The sequence below is a fragment of the Perissodus microlepis genome, chromosome 5, assembly GCF_051167445.1.
Source record: "Perissodus microlepis isolate ML-2025 ecotype Zambia chromosome 5, ASM5116744v1, whole genome shotgun sequence".
NCBI classification, from domain to species: domain Eukaryota; kingdom Metazoa; phylum Chordata; class Actinopteri; order Cichliformes; family Cichlidae; genus Perissodus; species Perissodus microlepis.
In genome coordinates this window covers 410710-424429 of record NC_140465.1, presented here as the reverse complement: position 1 = coordinate 424429, position 13720 = coordinate 410710, and the positions used below count along the sequence as shown (strand labels likewise).

The window sequence follows — 13720 nt, the reverse complement described above, 5'->3', positions numbered from 1 at the left end:
ATTGCATGGACCTCTGGTGCCTTTGTATTGGCAGACTGGGGTGGTTGTTCCCATCAGTAAGAAGGGGAACTAGAGGGTGTGCTCCAACTACAGGGTGACTACACACTCTACACAGTCGTCAGCCTACCTATTTCATTTCTGCTTTTTGCAGAAAATGTGGTTCTCTTGGCTTCATCAGTTGGTGGCCTCCAGTTCACTCTTGAGTTGTTCGCACTTGAGTGTCCAGGCCATGGTCCTCAGCTGGAAAAGGGTGGAATGCCCACTCAACTCCAGAGATGAGTTGAGTCGCTCCAAATGGAGGAGTTTAGATATGTTGGGGTCTTACTCATGAGTGAGGGGAGAAAGGAGCAAGAGATTCACAGACGAATTGGGGCCACATCCAGTCTGTCAAAGTAAAGAGCGAGCTGAATGTAAAAATGAAGAGATTACATCACTCTCCTGGTCTAGAACACCTCAGTGTTCCCTGGATAAGCTGGAGGAGGTGGATGGGGTGAGGAAAATCTGCCTTGAATGTCAGTCAAAGAGCCCAGTTAGAATTGAAAAACAAAGGTTAGAAATAATAAGATTATTTAGGCTAGATACCTAGTTAGCTAACATAGACTATGACAGCTAAAATGTATGCAGGTATATATGTTGCAAAATGTGAGAGCTAGTAGAATAAAAAGTAAGGATGTGTAGAAAAAAAATGTACTTGTATTTTCAAATTTTCACTTAAATTTTTTTTAAATACACTTGTTTTTGAAATTTACATTTGAGGAACAAAATATTCAAAAATGTGGACACTGATATTTTCACAAATATACTAAGAGCCGCAACCTTTAATTCACAGCATGTAAATCAGCATGAAGGTGCTGAGCTAGATTTTGGTTTAGTGTGATTTAAAGTGATGTACTGATGTCCCTGAGTGACAGTGCTGTAGTTCAAAGTGAGGGCTCAGAGATGAACTATCAGTCCTCTTTTACTGCCAACAAACTGAGTGAGGAGACACTGTTGATGTGGACTGAATATATGTCAAATATCCCAGCTAACACCAATGTCAGCTAACACCAATGTCAGGGCAGCACACTGATCAGTGTATTTATGCTTGGTAGCTAGTTAGATCACACCATTAATGTTAGCTTATGTTCACTCACTCTTGTTTTTGATGCTTCCCCTAATGAGGAATGATAGATTTGTGTCTGTGTTGGTTTCCTCACACATAGTGTTTTCAGTGGGAAAAACGCTTTGTCACTTATCCAAGTGACTTCTTCAGTCTCGGCTGAATGCAGGTTTCCCCTACAATAATGAATGATACGCTTGTAATGCTTAATGAATGACCATGAGCACCATTCAGAGAGAGTTGGGGAATGGCTGCAATCACAGGATTGTAAGATTGTGAAAGATCTACCCTTAAGTCACCTCCTCGATTCAGAGATGGTATTTCTCTTTTTTATGTAGATGGCTTCCTTGACTTGTGGTAGGCAACTGAAAACACAACATCCAGAACACGCTGGATTTTGTTGAGAAGGTGAGAGATGTTATTATGGAGGCAGATTAAACAATGGTCTCATTTGATGTTACAATTCTCTTCACTTGTGTTCCAGTTACTAAAGCAGTGCAGGTAGTTCTTACGAGATCGCAGGATGACCCCAAACTCTGCATCGCGACCACTCTCAGCACAGAACAAGTGTGTTTGCTCTTGGAAATGTGTCCTCTCAGCACTGGCAAAGGTGGCAAAAGTACTTAACTTAAAAAAAAAGTACTTATGTAGAGATACTAGTGTTAAAAAAATACTCCAGTAAAAGTTACTGATTAACTTCTTTACTGAAGTAAAAGTTAAAAAGTACCAGCTCTGAAATGTGCTCAGAGTCAGAAAGTAAAAGTAGCTCCTTAAAGAACATTTCTACCATCTATTTTCATGCATAGCTGAACTGAACCTTGTGCCCTATTAATGCAATAATAAAATAGTATTAGTAGTTTGTATTCCTAACTTTAATTGTAATAAGGTTACTCAGCATGAATCAGGTAAGTTTTTGAAAAAGCTCTATTTTCTGTTGCCTGAGGGTGACTTGTCCCTACTCATTTTTCTGTTTAGAGGCAGAGGTTAAAGTGGGATTCAGCCAGTGGGTGAACAATAAAATCAGTTGTAATAGCTCAGCATGGAGAAAAATGACACAATAATTTCTGTTGAGAGGTCCAGTAGATTTTTTAATTTACAGGCTGTGATCAGCTGACCTGCTACTCTTTGTGGATGTACACAACTGAATTCAAAAAGATGCTGATTTTGTGGAGAACAGATGGTTTAATCTGCCTTCTATCTCTCTGCTGTGCCTCTTCAAGTGTGCTGCCCAAAGCTATGAGTTTTGTTTTTCCAAGGGCTCAGGTGTGGACAGCTTGCTTACTTTTTATTGCACCTTTCTGCATCTCCGTGCTACCTTGATTTTGGCCTCAAGTCTCCTTCTCCATGGAGGGTGTTACTCCTTGTGGCTGTTCAACTTGTAACCAAGTATCTCACTGATCACTCAACACCTTACCAAAATCCTTAAACCACACAGGTGGAGTAGCAACTCTTGCAATCCTTCTTAGAACCTCGGCATGCAGACTGGGACAGACGAGGATCAAGCCACAAACCTTCCAAGCAGTAGGTTACCTGCTCCACCTCCAGATTCACTGATCCACCTCACAAGGATCTAGAGACTTCCTGTGCTTTAATGGCAAGTATATATTCAAGTGACAGTGGGGAAAATGTTGCGGCGGCGAGTGAAGCAACCATTACAGTGGCTATAATGGGGCCTTGACAGATATACAGGCCAGCCTGTATCCCACAGGGCAATAGCAATCTGCATGCCAAACATCCTTGGGTAAGATACTAGAGCTAGCTAGAGGCCTTCACTCGAAGAAGCCAACAGAACCACATCATCTGCGAAAAGCAGAGATGAGATTCTGACACCACCCAAGCAAAAGCCTTCTGCCACTTGGCTATGCCTAGACATTCTGTCCATAAAAATTACAAGCAGAATTGGTGACAAAGGGGCAGCCCCGGCGAAGTCCATCACCAACCACCAACAAGTCTGACTTCTTGCCAGCTATACAGACCAGGCTCTTGCAATGGTTGTAAAAGGATCAAATGGCCTGTAACAATGGGCCAGATACCCTATACTCCCAAAGAACCTCTCACTGGACACTCCGAGGGACACGGTTGAATGCCTTCCCCAGCTCCACAAAACACAGGTAGACTGGTTGGGCAAACTCCCATGCACCCTCAAGTATCCTTGAGCTGGTAAAGAGCTGATCCAGCGGTCCACGACCAGGGCAGAAACCGCATTGTTCCTCCTGTATCTGAGGTTCAACTAACGGACGGACTCTCCTTTCCAGCACCTAGCATAGACTGTCCCAGGGAGGCTGAGGTGTGTGATCCCCCTACAGTTGGAACACATCCTCATCCCCCTTCTTAAAGATGGGAACCAACACTCTGATGTAGTATCCAGAGATACCGCCCCTGATTTCCATGCAACATTGTAGAGGGGTGTTTAACCAAGACAGCCCTACAACATCCAGAGCCTTCAGGAACTCAAGGTGAACCTCAACCACCCCAGGGGTCCTGCCACCAAGGATTTTTTTAAATGCCTCAGTGACATTACCCCTGGAGATAGAGAAGTTGTCCCCCTCATTCCCTGACTCTGCTTAATCCACGGAAGACGTGCTAATGGGCTTAAGCATGTCCTTGAAGTATTCCTTCCACTGCTCAACAATGTTCTCATTCGACGTCAGCAGCGCTCCACCCACAGTGCAGGTAGAGCACTGCTTTCCCCTCATCAGTTGCCTGACGGTTTGCCAAAATCTCTTCGAGGCAGTCCAAAAGTCTTTTTCTATAGCCTCTCCGAACTCCTCCCACACCTGAGTTTTTACTTCAGCCACTGCTTGAGCCACGTTCCGCGTAGCCTGTAGGTACCTATCAGCTGCCTCCGAAATCCCACAGACTACCCAAGCCTGACAATACTCCTTCAGCCGGGTAGCTCCCCTCACTTCTGGTGTTCACCATTTGGTTTGGGGAATACCACCACGGCAAGCGTCAACCACCTTGTGGCTACAGCTCAGTACAGTGGCTTCGGCAATGGGGGTGCTGAACATGGTCCGTTCTGACTGGCTATCACCAGTCTTCCTCAGAATGCTGTCCAAGCTCTGTCGGAGGTGTGCTTTGAAGATCTCTGGGACCAGGGCCTCTGCCAGGCATTCCAAGCTCACCCTCACTATACGTTTAGGTTTAGGTTTGCTCAGCATTCTCCCCTGCCACCTGATACCACTCACCACCAGGTGGTGATCAGTCTACAGCTCAGGCCCTCTCTTTAACCGAGTGTCCAGAACATATGGCCGCAGGTCTGGTGATATGAATCGATCATCGACCTATGACATAGGGCGTCTTATTCCCACGTGCATTTATGGACACTCTTATGTTTGAACATAGTGTTTGTTATGGACAAACTGTGATTTGCACTGAAGTCCAATAACAAAACACCACTCAGGTTCAGATCTGGGACGCTGTTCCTCCCAATCAAACCCCTCCAGGTCTCACTGTTATTACCCACATGATTGTTGAAGTCTCCAAGCAGGACAACAGAGTCCCCAGGTGGAGCACATGTAAGTACCCTGCCAAGGGTATTCAAGGAAAGCTGGGTACTCTGAACCATTGTTCGGCGCACAAGCATAGACGCCAGTCAATACCCATTAAACAACCTGAAAGCGCATGGAACAAACCCTCTCATCTACTGGGAGAAATCTCAACACATAGGGATCAAGCAGAGGGGATACTAGGATACTCAGCCCACCCTGGTTCCAGATGTCAAGCCGTGCATTGAGGTGAGCCCGACTATATCTAGCCAGTACCTCTCAACCTCACGCAATAACTCAGCGTGATTTCAAGTATCCTTGAGCTGGTAAAGAGCTGGTAAAGAGCTGATCCAGCGGTCCACGACCAGGGCAGAAACCGCATTGTTCCTCCTGTATCTGAGCGTGATTTATGTTCATATTAAATTTATTCCATAACTGCAATGAATAACAGTTATCACCTTCTCACCAAGATTCCAGTGGTTTTGTAACCCATACCGGCTTTGTGCAGGTATACCATCTTGCCCCCGATGTTCTTTCACAGCTCAGATCTTTCCCATAGTTGTGGAGAGGTTGGAATGAAAGAAATTGATTCTGTGGACAGGTATGTTTTATACACATGAGAAATATCTGTAATTAATCAACTGATTGTAATCTGTATCATATGGACACAGAATCATTCTATGGGAGCCAGAATTTAAGGAGTCAAATACTTTTATCACTCAGTGCATGCAAATCAGTTCAGAACTTTTATATAATGTCGTGAATGAAATGAAATATATGTGAATGTTTTTTCTTCAACAAGAAGACAAGAGGTCAGCTACAAAAGGTGGAGTGTGGCCTTTCAGACACAGCAGTTTTCATAAGCACACTATTGGAATGATTCAGTTGATGCATAATTACATTAAATATTTTTTTTCAAGCCAACTAATCTAAATCAAACAGGGCAACTTACCTCATAGTAGCTCTGTACAGCATTGATGAAGGCCTCATCAGCTACAATCTGAGTTTCTCCATTAAGAAACGCCTGGAAACGCTCCTTTACTGTCTGTAGCTGCTGCTTACTGATCTGTGGAAGACATTAATAGACAAAAGGATGTTGTTGTTGTTAGTGAAAAAGCACACAATTTTACAACGTATCAATGGACTGGTAAACTAAACCTTATGATTAAACTTGAATTGGTTGCTACAGTCAACAGCATGCTTAAAAAAATCCAGCTTTTATGACACTAAACATGCTACCAAAATACTGTCAAAATAGAGTAAAATGGAAGACTTTTCCAAATCAAGAAACAATGTCTGCTAGAAATTAATTTTCTATACGACTAAAAATAGTTTTTCCAGTTCCAAGGAAGATATGATATAATTTCATTTTTGGATTATCAGTAAGAACAAGGGCAACAACCTTGTCATCCTTCTGGTACACAAAGGTAGGCGCACGCTTTACACTAAACCAGACAAACTATCATCAAAAAAGTTTGTCACTGCTTAGATACAAAAATACATAAGAGTCCCTGAAACAAGATCCAGGCCGTGGTTTGTCAGGTGATGTGAGGTTTAGAGAAACTAAAGTCCCCCACTGTCTTTGTCCTCACAGCTGAGAGGAGGTAAAAGATCTCAACATCCAGCCTTATGTGATTGAAAATAATTACAGTGCTGTAACAGAGCTTTCCCCTATTTGCTAACAATAAAGCATTTAATAATGCTGTTGCCAATCCAAGCAAACATGATTTTAAATGAAGGAAGGAGTATTAATGGTTGAAGACAGAACCATAATTCATATGTGATTTTGCTGATAGTTAATTATCCTTCATTCTAATCAGAATATAATCATGTATACTAAAAATGAATAGGTGTAAGTTTAACACGTATAATAGATAAGAAAATATTATCTACGTCACGGGGTGCCGAGGCAGGCCGTGTGTGAATATAAATGGACCCAAGATGCAGACTGCGTAGTAGTGAGCGAGCTTTATTAACCAAAGGGATGAAGTACAACACAAAAGAAAAGGTGGCGAGAACGGAACTGAAAATACTCTAAACTGGGAAAACTAGCACTTAAACCACAAAACCAGAACACGAATGAGAGTACCTTGCAGGGAGAATTCACAGGAAGACGGCAGGAGATTCACAGACACGAAAACACCAAATAACACAGACGAACCAGCAACGAGGACGAGGTAACACACACTATAAATACACACGCCAGGAATCCGGGGATGGGAAACAGGAGGGGAACACACCTGGAAGACATAACAGCTGACGAGGCAGGGGAAACGTAAACAGAACACACTGACATAAGACAGAGACCTTCACAATAAAACAGGAACTTACACATGCAAGGACACGGACTAAGAAACGCGGACTTAACACAGGAATACATGGGCAGAACCGAATAAACACTAAAAAGAGGCAGAACAGAACCAAAATCACAATAACAGAAAACACACAACGCTGGGTCAAAAGGACCCAGGATCATGACAATCTATGCAATATGAGAGCCTGTGCAGAATCTGACCTTGGTGTGTAGGTGTGTGTGGTGCAGAGTGGGGGTGAAAGCGACACACAGGAGCCACTGAATGTCTGACTATTTAAATATAATGATTAATAAAAGGAAATTGCATTGAATAAATGGTGACTGACAAACACAGAGTTTTAAAAAGTTAAAAAAAATGTATTCCTCTGTATTTGAATTAGAAAGTGATTATGTTAGAATGAATGTTCATGTGAGAATGTGCTAAAGACAAATCTAATTGAGGTAGAATTACATAAACTGAATGGAACATGAAACGAATTATATCCATATGTGATAGAATTTTTCTTAAGTGATTATAGAGTTTTAACTTTGTGGTAAATCATGTAAGTCAGATAGATAGCGAAACGATGATAAAGTGATCAGGTGATTAGATGTTAATAATGTGACTGGATGTTTAGATGTCATCTCAGAAGATGTGACATCCAGTAGCAGAAGGTGGAGAATCGGTGAAGAAGAGATACAGGGTTCTTCCCTTTTGTCTTCTGTGAGATGAGCAGTTTGGCAGATTGGATCTAAGAAACCTGCAAAAATGGGTAAATCAGCACTGATGTCATTAATAAGAATTGATTGGACACCGTCCCAGGCTGTACTTTGTATGTACTGTTGTTTGAATAAGTCTATGTTTAAATCTCAACAAACACAGACATGATGAGAACAAGAAAAGAAAGGCAGCATTGATGACATTAAATATTAATAATACTTCTACAAATCTTCTAGAATCTTCTATAAATGCCCAGTGGTACCTAAAATTTCCCATAGCTCTCAGTAGCCTTGTTTAAAGTGTTTATTTAAACTTGAATTGCTTGACATTGTATGCCGACAAGCCAGCGAAGTTGAAATTTCTATTAATATTTCTCAAAAACTCATTCTACTGTATCTTGTGAAGAGTTAGATGACAAACAAAGATCAGTACTGCCAAATATTATATGGCCAGATTTGAAATATGGTCATACTTTCTCCTGTTTCTGCCTGAGATATGACCACTCCAATGAAAAGACCAATAAGAGGCTCTGTCTGTGCTGGAAAATTCCATAGTCTACTCCCTTGGTAACGGTTACCATGGTCACTGCGGCAGAGGAAGCAGTATGCGATTACAGCTTCCTTATTAGGGGTCAATGTTCATACGAATTACAGTAAAACCAGCTGTGTCTTATCCTTAAGACAGTAGCGCATGATAAGATACTGTTATATAAGAGGTCAGATAGTTGTAAGCAGCCAGTGCACAGACTATAGTTTAGTCTTTCATAGTTCCAGCAGCTTTACACTGATACACAGATATTTTGAGATATGACATCAGGCAGACATGTAAACGCATACTGTGCAGAATTGTACAGAATTGCCTTTCTGCATAGAGAGCGACTAATTTAGTGTTACATCAATGATTTTTGTGCAACTATTTTTCCTTCCAAACCTACTGACTAAATTACTGGGGAAAGGAAAGGAAGACACCAAATCAGCAAGCTTGTACAGTCTCCATGTGGGAAGTAATACTGAATTCTGGCATAAAAAACTCCCCTATATATGTGCTAGAAATATCCAGCATGAAAATGAATAGAGTAGATAGCTGAATCATTGACACTCACACCAAAGACAAGCATTCACATCTTACTCCAATCTTTGGTTTAGCCAACAAATCTTAAAAATAATAAGCACTAATTATCTTACTTCCCTTTTGATGTATGAGAAAATCATGTATGCCAAGTATCCTTGGACAAGATACCAACCCCAATTTGTTCTCCACCAGAGTGTGAATGTTAGACAGAAAGCACTTAAGCATTAAAAAAGGTGACAGTGTGAATGGATGAAGGGCTTTGATAGACTGCTCAGGTAGAGCAGAAGAAGTGCTATATAAGAGCCAGTTCATTTAGCATTTATTAAACCCACGCCTTAAATATATGCCACTTATAATACAGAGAAAGTTCAAATGTTTTTTCTGCTTCTTGATTCCAAAGTCTTCCTAATACTTGTTCCATGGCACATGTTTGTATTATTACACCTGGCACAAACAGAAAAACATCCTGATCATATCACATTGTACATATGTTTGACTTCTGAGAGCCTGCGAAGGTATATTTAATGCAGGGAACTCAACTTGCCAACAATACACAGATAGTTTTCTGATCACATTCACCCAATTTGAGGCAATGAGGCATACAAAACTGTGGCATAACATGACCTTATTCGCTTCTTTTTTTGTGTCTTTTTAAATACCCTGTGTGAATACAAGAAAACAATTATTAGAATATAATGTGCTTAAATTTGCTTAGATGAGGGGGTCCAGCTGTATATCAGAGGAATAGGAAAGGATTTGTGAATGTCTGTGTTTTAGTTTGGCTTAGCTGTAGCCCTGAGAGTGTGTGTAATTGTGTAGAGGGAGAGGAATTTATTGACAATGGGGGTCTACCTGTCATAAAAGGAGACAGGAAGCTACAGTTGGAGGATGCTAGGACTGTATGGAACAGATAGGAAAGAGAGGAGAAGTCTGTTACCTTTGTCCCTGAATGTAATAAAGGCTCATAACTGTCACAACTTAGAAGTAAGTTTGCAGGAGACCCTCCACATGCTTAGCTGTAAAAGTAAGACAACAAGAGGCCAATGGCCCAGTGGAAACTGCCAAATGGAAGTAGAGTGGGGGTCTCAGTGCTTGTGACCTGGTAACCATGTTTTGTAGAGGAGTTTGGTGTAGCTTGGGTGAGGGGAGATGAACTTTTATGACCAGCAGGAAGTCACATATACAGAGACACACACACAGTGCTTTAACTGTTACGACACACACACCCACACACACTCATGTGCACACATACGCACACACAGGTACGCGCACACGCAGGCACTCACGTGCTCGCACATACATACACAAACACAGTGTTTTGGGTTTACAACACACCATGTGGGTTTTATGATGCAGGGTTTGCTTCTATAAAACTGGTTGTAACGGACAAAGAAGTTGAGATCTGCAGAGAGCCCTGTACATCTCCCCTTCTAGAAGGTGCATGCATAACTGAAGATGAATAAAGGTTTTGTGAAATAACTACTGAGTTCCGGTGTCGCCTCTGGAGGCCTGAGGAATAAAAAGATCTGGAGTGAAACTGAAAACGCAACACCTGACGGGGTTTTGCTGGAAATTTGGCAAAATCTTCTGCTTATAGTACTAATTACAGTACTTTGTTTGTTTTTTTCCATGTGCACCGTGTGAGTGGTAAAAAAATATCAGCTACATTATAGCAGCTCCACTGTGCTTTTTAATGTTTTTAAGTGTTTCTATTGGTAGTTCCTTGGTACATTGTTAAGTGTCAACTTTTTGACTATGGTTGCCCAATTGTATTTAATTTTTTGCTCTTTGGGCATTTTAAAACTTTAAAATAACTCAGTTGTTGTTCTCTGCACCACTTGGGACTGCAAAACTGGAGTAAAGTGTTGGGAGCGTTAAAAAAAATGGTACAAACATCTGTTACTATGGGAAATGTCAAATGGAAAAGCAAACGGTCCTGACTAAACTATAGTGGGAGTACTGGCAGTGTAGCTACATGCCTTACAGAGACATGGCTGAATAAATGTTCCACACACTCGCTTGTCACTCTGGATGTCTTTCAGCTCGGATGGGTGGATAGCGTGCATTGGAGCACGGTAAGAGGAAGGGATGGTGCAAAGATGCACAAAGAACAAAGATGGCGCGGCCACGTCCAGACGCCTTCCTGACCGCTCTGCTCCGACTATCCACTTTTCTTGTTTTTTACTTATTTTTTGCTCTGGTTTACATTCCAAAATCCTTTAGTTTTATAGTATACGACAGCAGATCACTTGTAAACATCGGTGACAAGGTTGCACATCTAATCTTGGACACTTTTAAACCCGACCCATCCTGGCCGCCAGAGATTCTATGCGGCGCGGAGAACAACAAAGGACGGGCCGCTCATCCGAGGCGTAGAACAAAGAAGCACCGGGGGAAACACGCTGGCATTAGGAACAGACTGAGACAGCAGGCGCATCGCGCACCACTGCCCAGTATCCTACTGGCCAACGTACAATCCATGGAGAACAAGCTCGATGACCTAAGAGCAAGAGTCACCTTCCAACGTGACATGAGGGACTGCAACATTCTGTGCTTCACGGAGACATGGCTGACCCCACCGTGCCGGACCAGGCCGTAACTCCGTCGGATTCATTCTTTGTGCTCCGCGCGGACAGAACGGCAGAGTCGAACAAAACCAAAGGTGGAGGAGTGTGTTTCATGGTAAACAGAAAGTGGTGTGATGCCAGGAGCATTTCTACCCTTTCCAGCGGCTGCTCGCCACATCTGGAATTCCTGAGCATTAAGTGCCGCCCTTTCTATCTGCCCCGTGAGTTCACCTCGGTCATCGCCACGGTGGTCTACATCCCACCCCAAGCGGACACAGGTATGGCTTTGTCCGAATTACATGATGTGCTGAGTTCGCTTCAAAACAAGGACCCGGGCGCAGCCCTCATTGTAGCAGGAGACTTTAATAAAGCGAACCTCCTTTTAGATCTGAGCTCAGCCTTTGACACCATTTCTCACTCTGTCCTTCTAAGCAGACTTTCCTCTCTCGGCATCTCTGACACACCCCTCGCCTGGTTTCAATCATATCTCCTCGACCGTTCCCAGTTTATTCAACTAAGATCATTCCGCTCTCGTCTATTCCCCGTCACCTCTGGTGTACCCCAAGGCTCAGTTTTAGGCCCTCTTCTCTTTATAATATACATCCTCCCTCTAGGTACCATCTTCCGCAAATTTGATCTTCAGTTTCACTGTTTTGCTGATGACACCCAGTTATATCTCTCTTGCAAACCTGATTCCTCCTTCCCACCTTCTTCCCTTACAGAATGTCTATCCGAGTTAAAATCCTGGTTTACCTCTAATTTTCTAAAGCTCAATGAGGATAAAACTGAGATCCTCCTTATTGGCACCAAATCCAACCTTTTGAAGGCGAACCATTTCTCACTCACCATCGATAACTCCACAGTTTTCCCTTCTCCTCAGGTTAAGAGCCTTGGTGTCATCCTAGACAGTTCACTTTCCTATAAATCTCACATCAATAATCTCACCCGTTCTGCCTACTTCCATCTACGTAACATTAACAGATTGCTTCCTTCTCTTTCCACCCAGTCTACGTCCATTCTTGTACATAGTCTTGTTACCTCCCGTATTGACTACTGCAATTCTCTTTTGCATGGTCTCCCCCAAAAATCCCTCCATAAGCTTCAACTGGTTCAGAACTCTGCTGCTCGCATTATCACCAGAACCCCCTCCTACCAGCACATCACCCCTGTTCTTCAGGAACTTCACTGGCTCCCTGTGAAATTCTGGATACTTTTCAAACTTCTTCTGCTCACCTTCAAGGCCATTCATAACCTCGCTCCTTCTTACCTTTCTGACCTGTTAACCACCACTTGTTCTGCCCGTTCACTTCGTTCTTCTTCTTCTATCCAGCTTACTGTACCTTCCTTCCGCCTCGCCACCATGGGAAGCAGAGCTTTCAGCTGCTCTGCTCCCAGGCTGTGGAACTCTCTGCCCCCAGAAATAAGAAATATTGGTTCTCTCCCCCAGTTTAAATCCCAACTCAAAACTCATCTGTTCAAATCTGCATATTCACTGTGAATCCACTGTTTGTTCATTTTATCTTGTGCTTTTATTTTATTGTTCTTATTCTGCCATTGTTTTACTAAGTGTTTTATCCTATTGTAAAGTGTCCTTGGGTGACTTGAAAGGCGCTCATAAATAAAATTTATTATTATTATTATTATTACAAGTCATGCCAAACTTTTACCAGCATGTCTCATGTCCAATGAGGGGGGATCGAATTTTGGATCACTGCTACACGCCATACAAGCAGGGCTACAAAGCTGTCTCGCACCCGGCTTTTGGGAAGTCTGACCACAACGCCATCTTCCTCATTCCCCAGTATAAACAAAACATACGGAGGGAAGAAGTAACCACGAGGGAGGTGAAACGGTGATCTGCCCAATCAGTAGCTACGCTACAGGACGCACTCAACGACGTCGACTGGAACATGTTCAAAGCATGCGCAGTCGACATCAACGGTTTATGGAAGTAGTAGTATGCTTCGTCAATATGCTAGCGGAGGAGATTATCCCCACTGCGAGAGTCACCACATTCCCAAACCAGAAACCATGGATGGACAGATCGATCCGCACTGCAGTGAACGCCAGGACCGCCACCTACAACGCGGGTCTCGCCACTGGCGATATGAGCGCCTACAAAGAGGCCTCATATGGTGTGCGGCGTGCAGTGAGAGATGCCAAACGCCGGTACCGGGAGCGTGTGGAGTCCCGCTTCCACCAGGGTGACACACGGAGTATGTGGCACGGACTACGCACCATTACGGACTACAAAGCCAGGGACACTGCGCCGATCAACGCCGACTCTGCATTCACCAACGAGCTGAATCAGTTCTACGCCCATTTCGAGGTTAGCCAGGCGGCTAATGCTATCTACCGCCTGACTACCAAGGACAGCGACACCATCAGCGAGAGACCGGTGACGAGCATCGCGGAGTATGACGTCCGAGCGGCATTGAGGAGAGTGAACACAAGTAAAGCGGCGGGGCCAGACAGCATCAC

At 43.2% G+C, this 13720-nt stretch overlaps 1 protein-coding gene across 3 annotated transcripts in view; it reads right to left on the bottom strand.

Moving 5' to 3' along the window:
* Positions 1–13720, bottom strand: part of LOC146386331 (calcium-dependent secretion activator 1-like) — a 331088-nt gene that overhangs the window by 288184 nt on the left and 29184 nt on the right. For all 3 annotated transcript variants that reach the window (XM_084927304.1, XM_084927306.1, XM_084927305.1), the window contains exon 2: positions 5540–5653. In XM_084927304.1, the coding sequence (XP_084783430.1) occupies positions 5540–5653 (114 nt within the window). The remainder of the gene's footprint in view (positions 1–5539; positions 5654–13720) is intronic.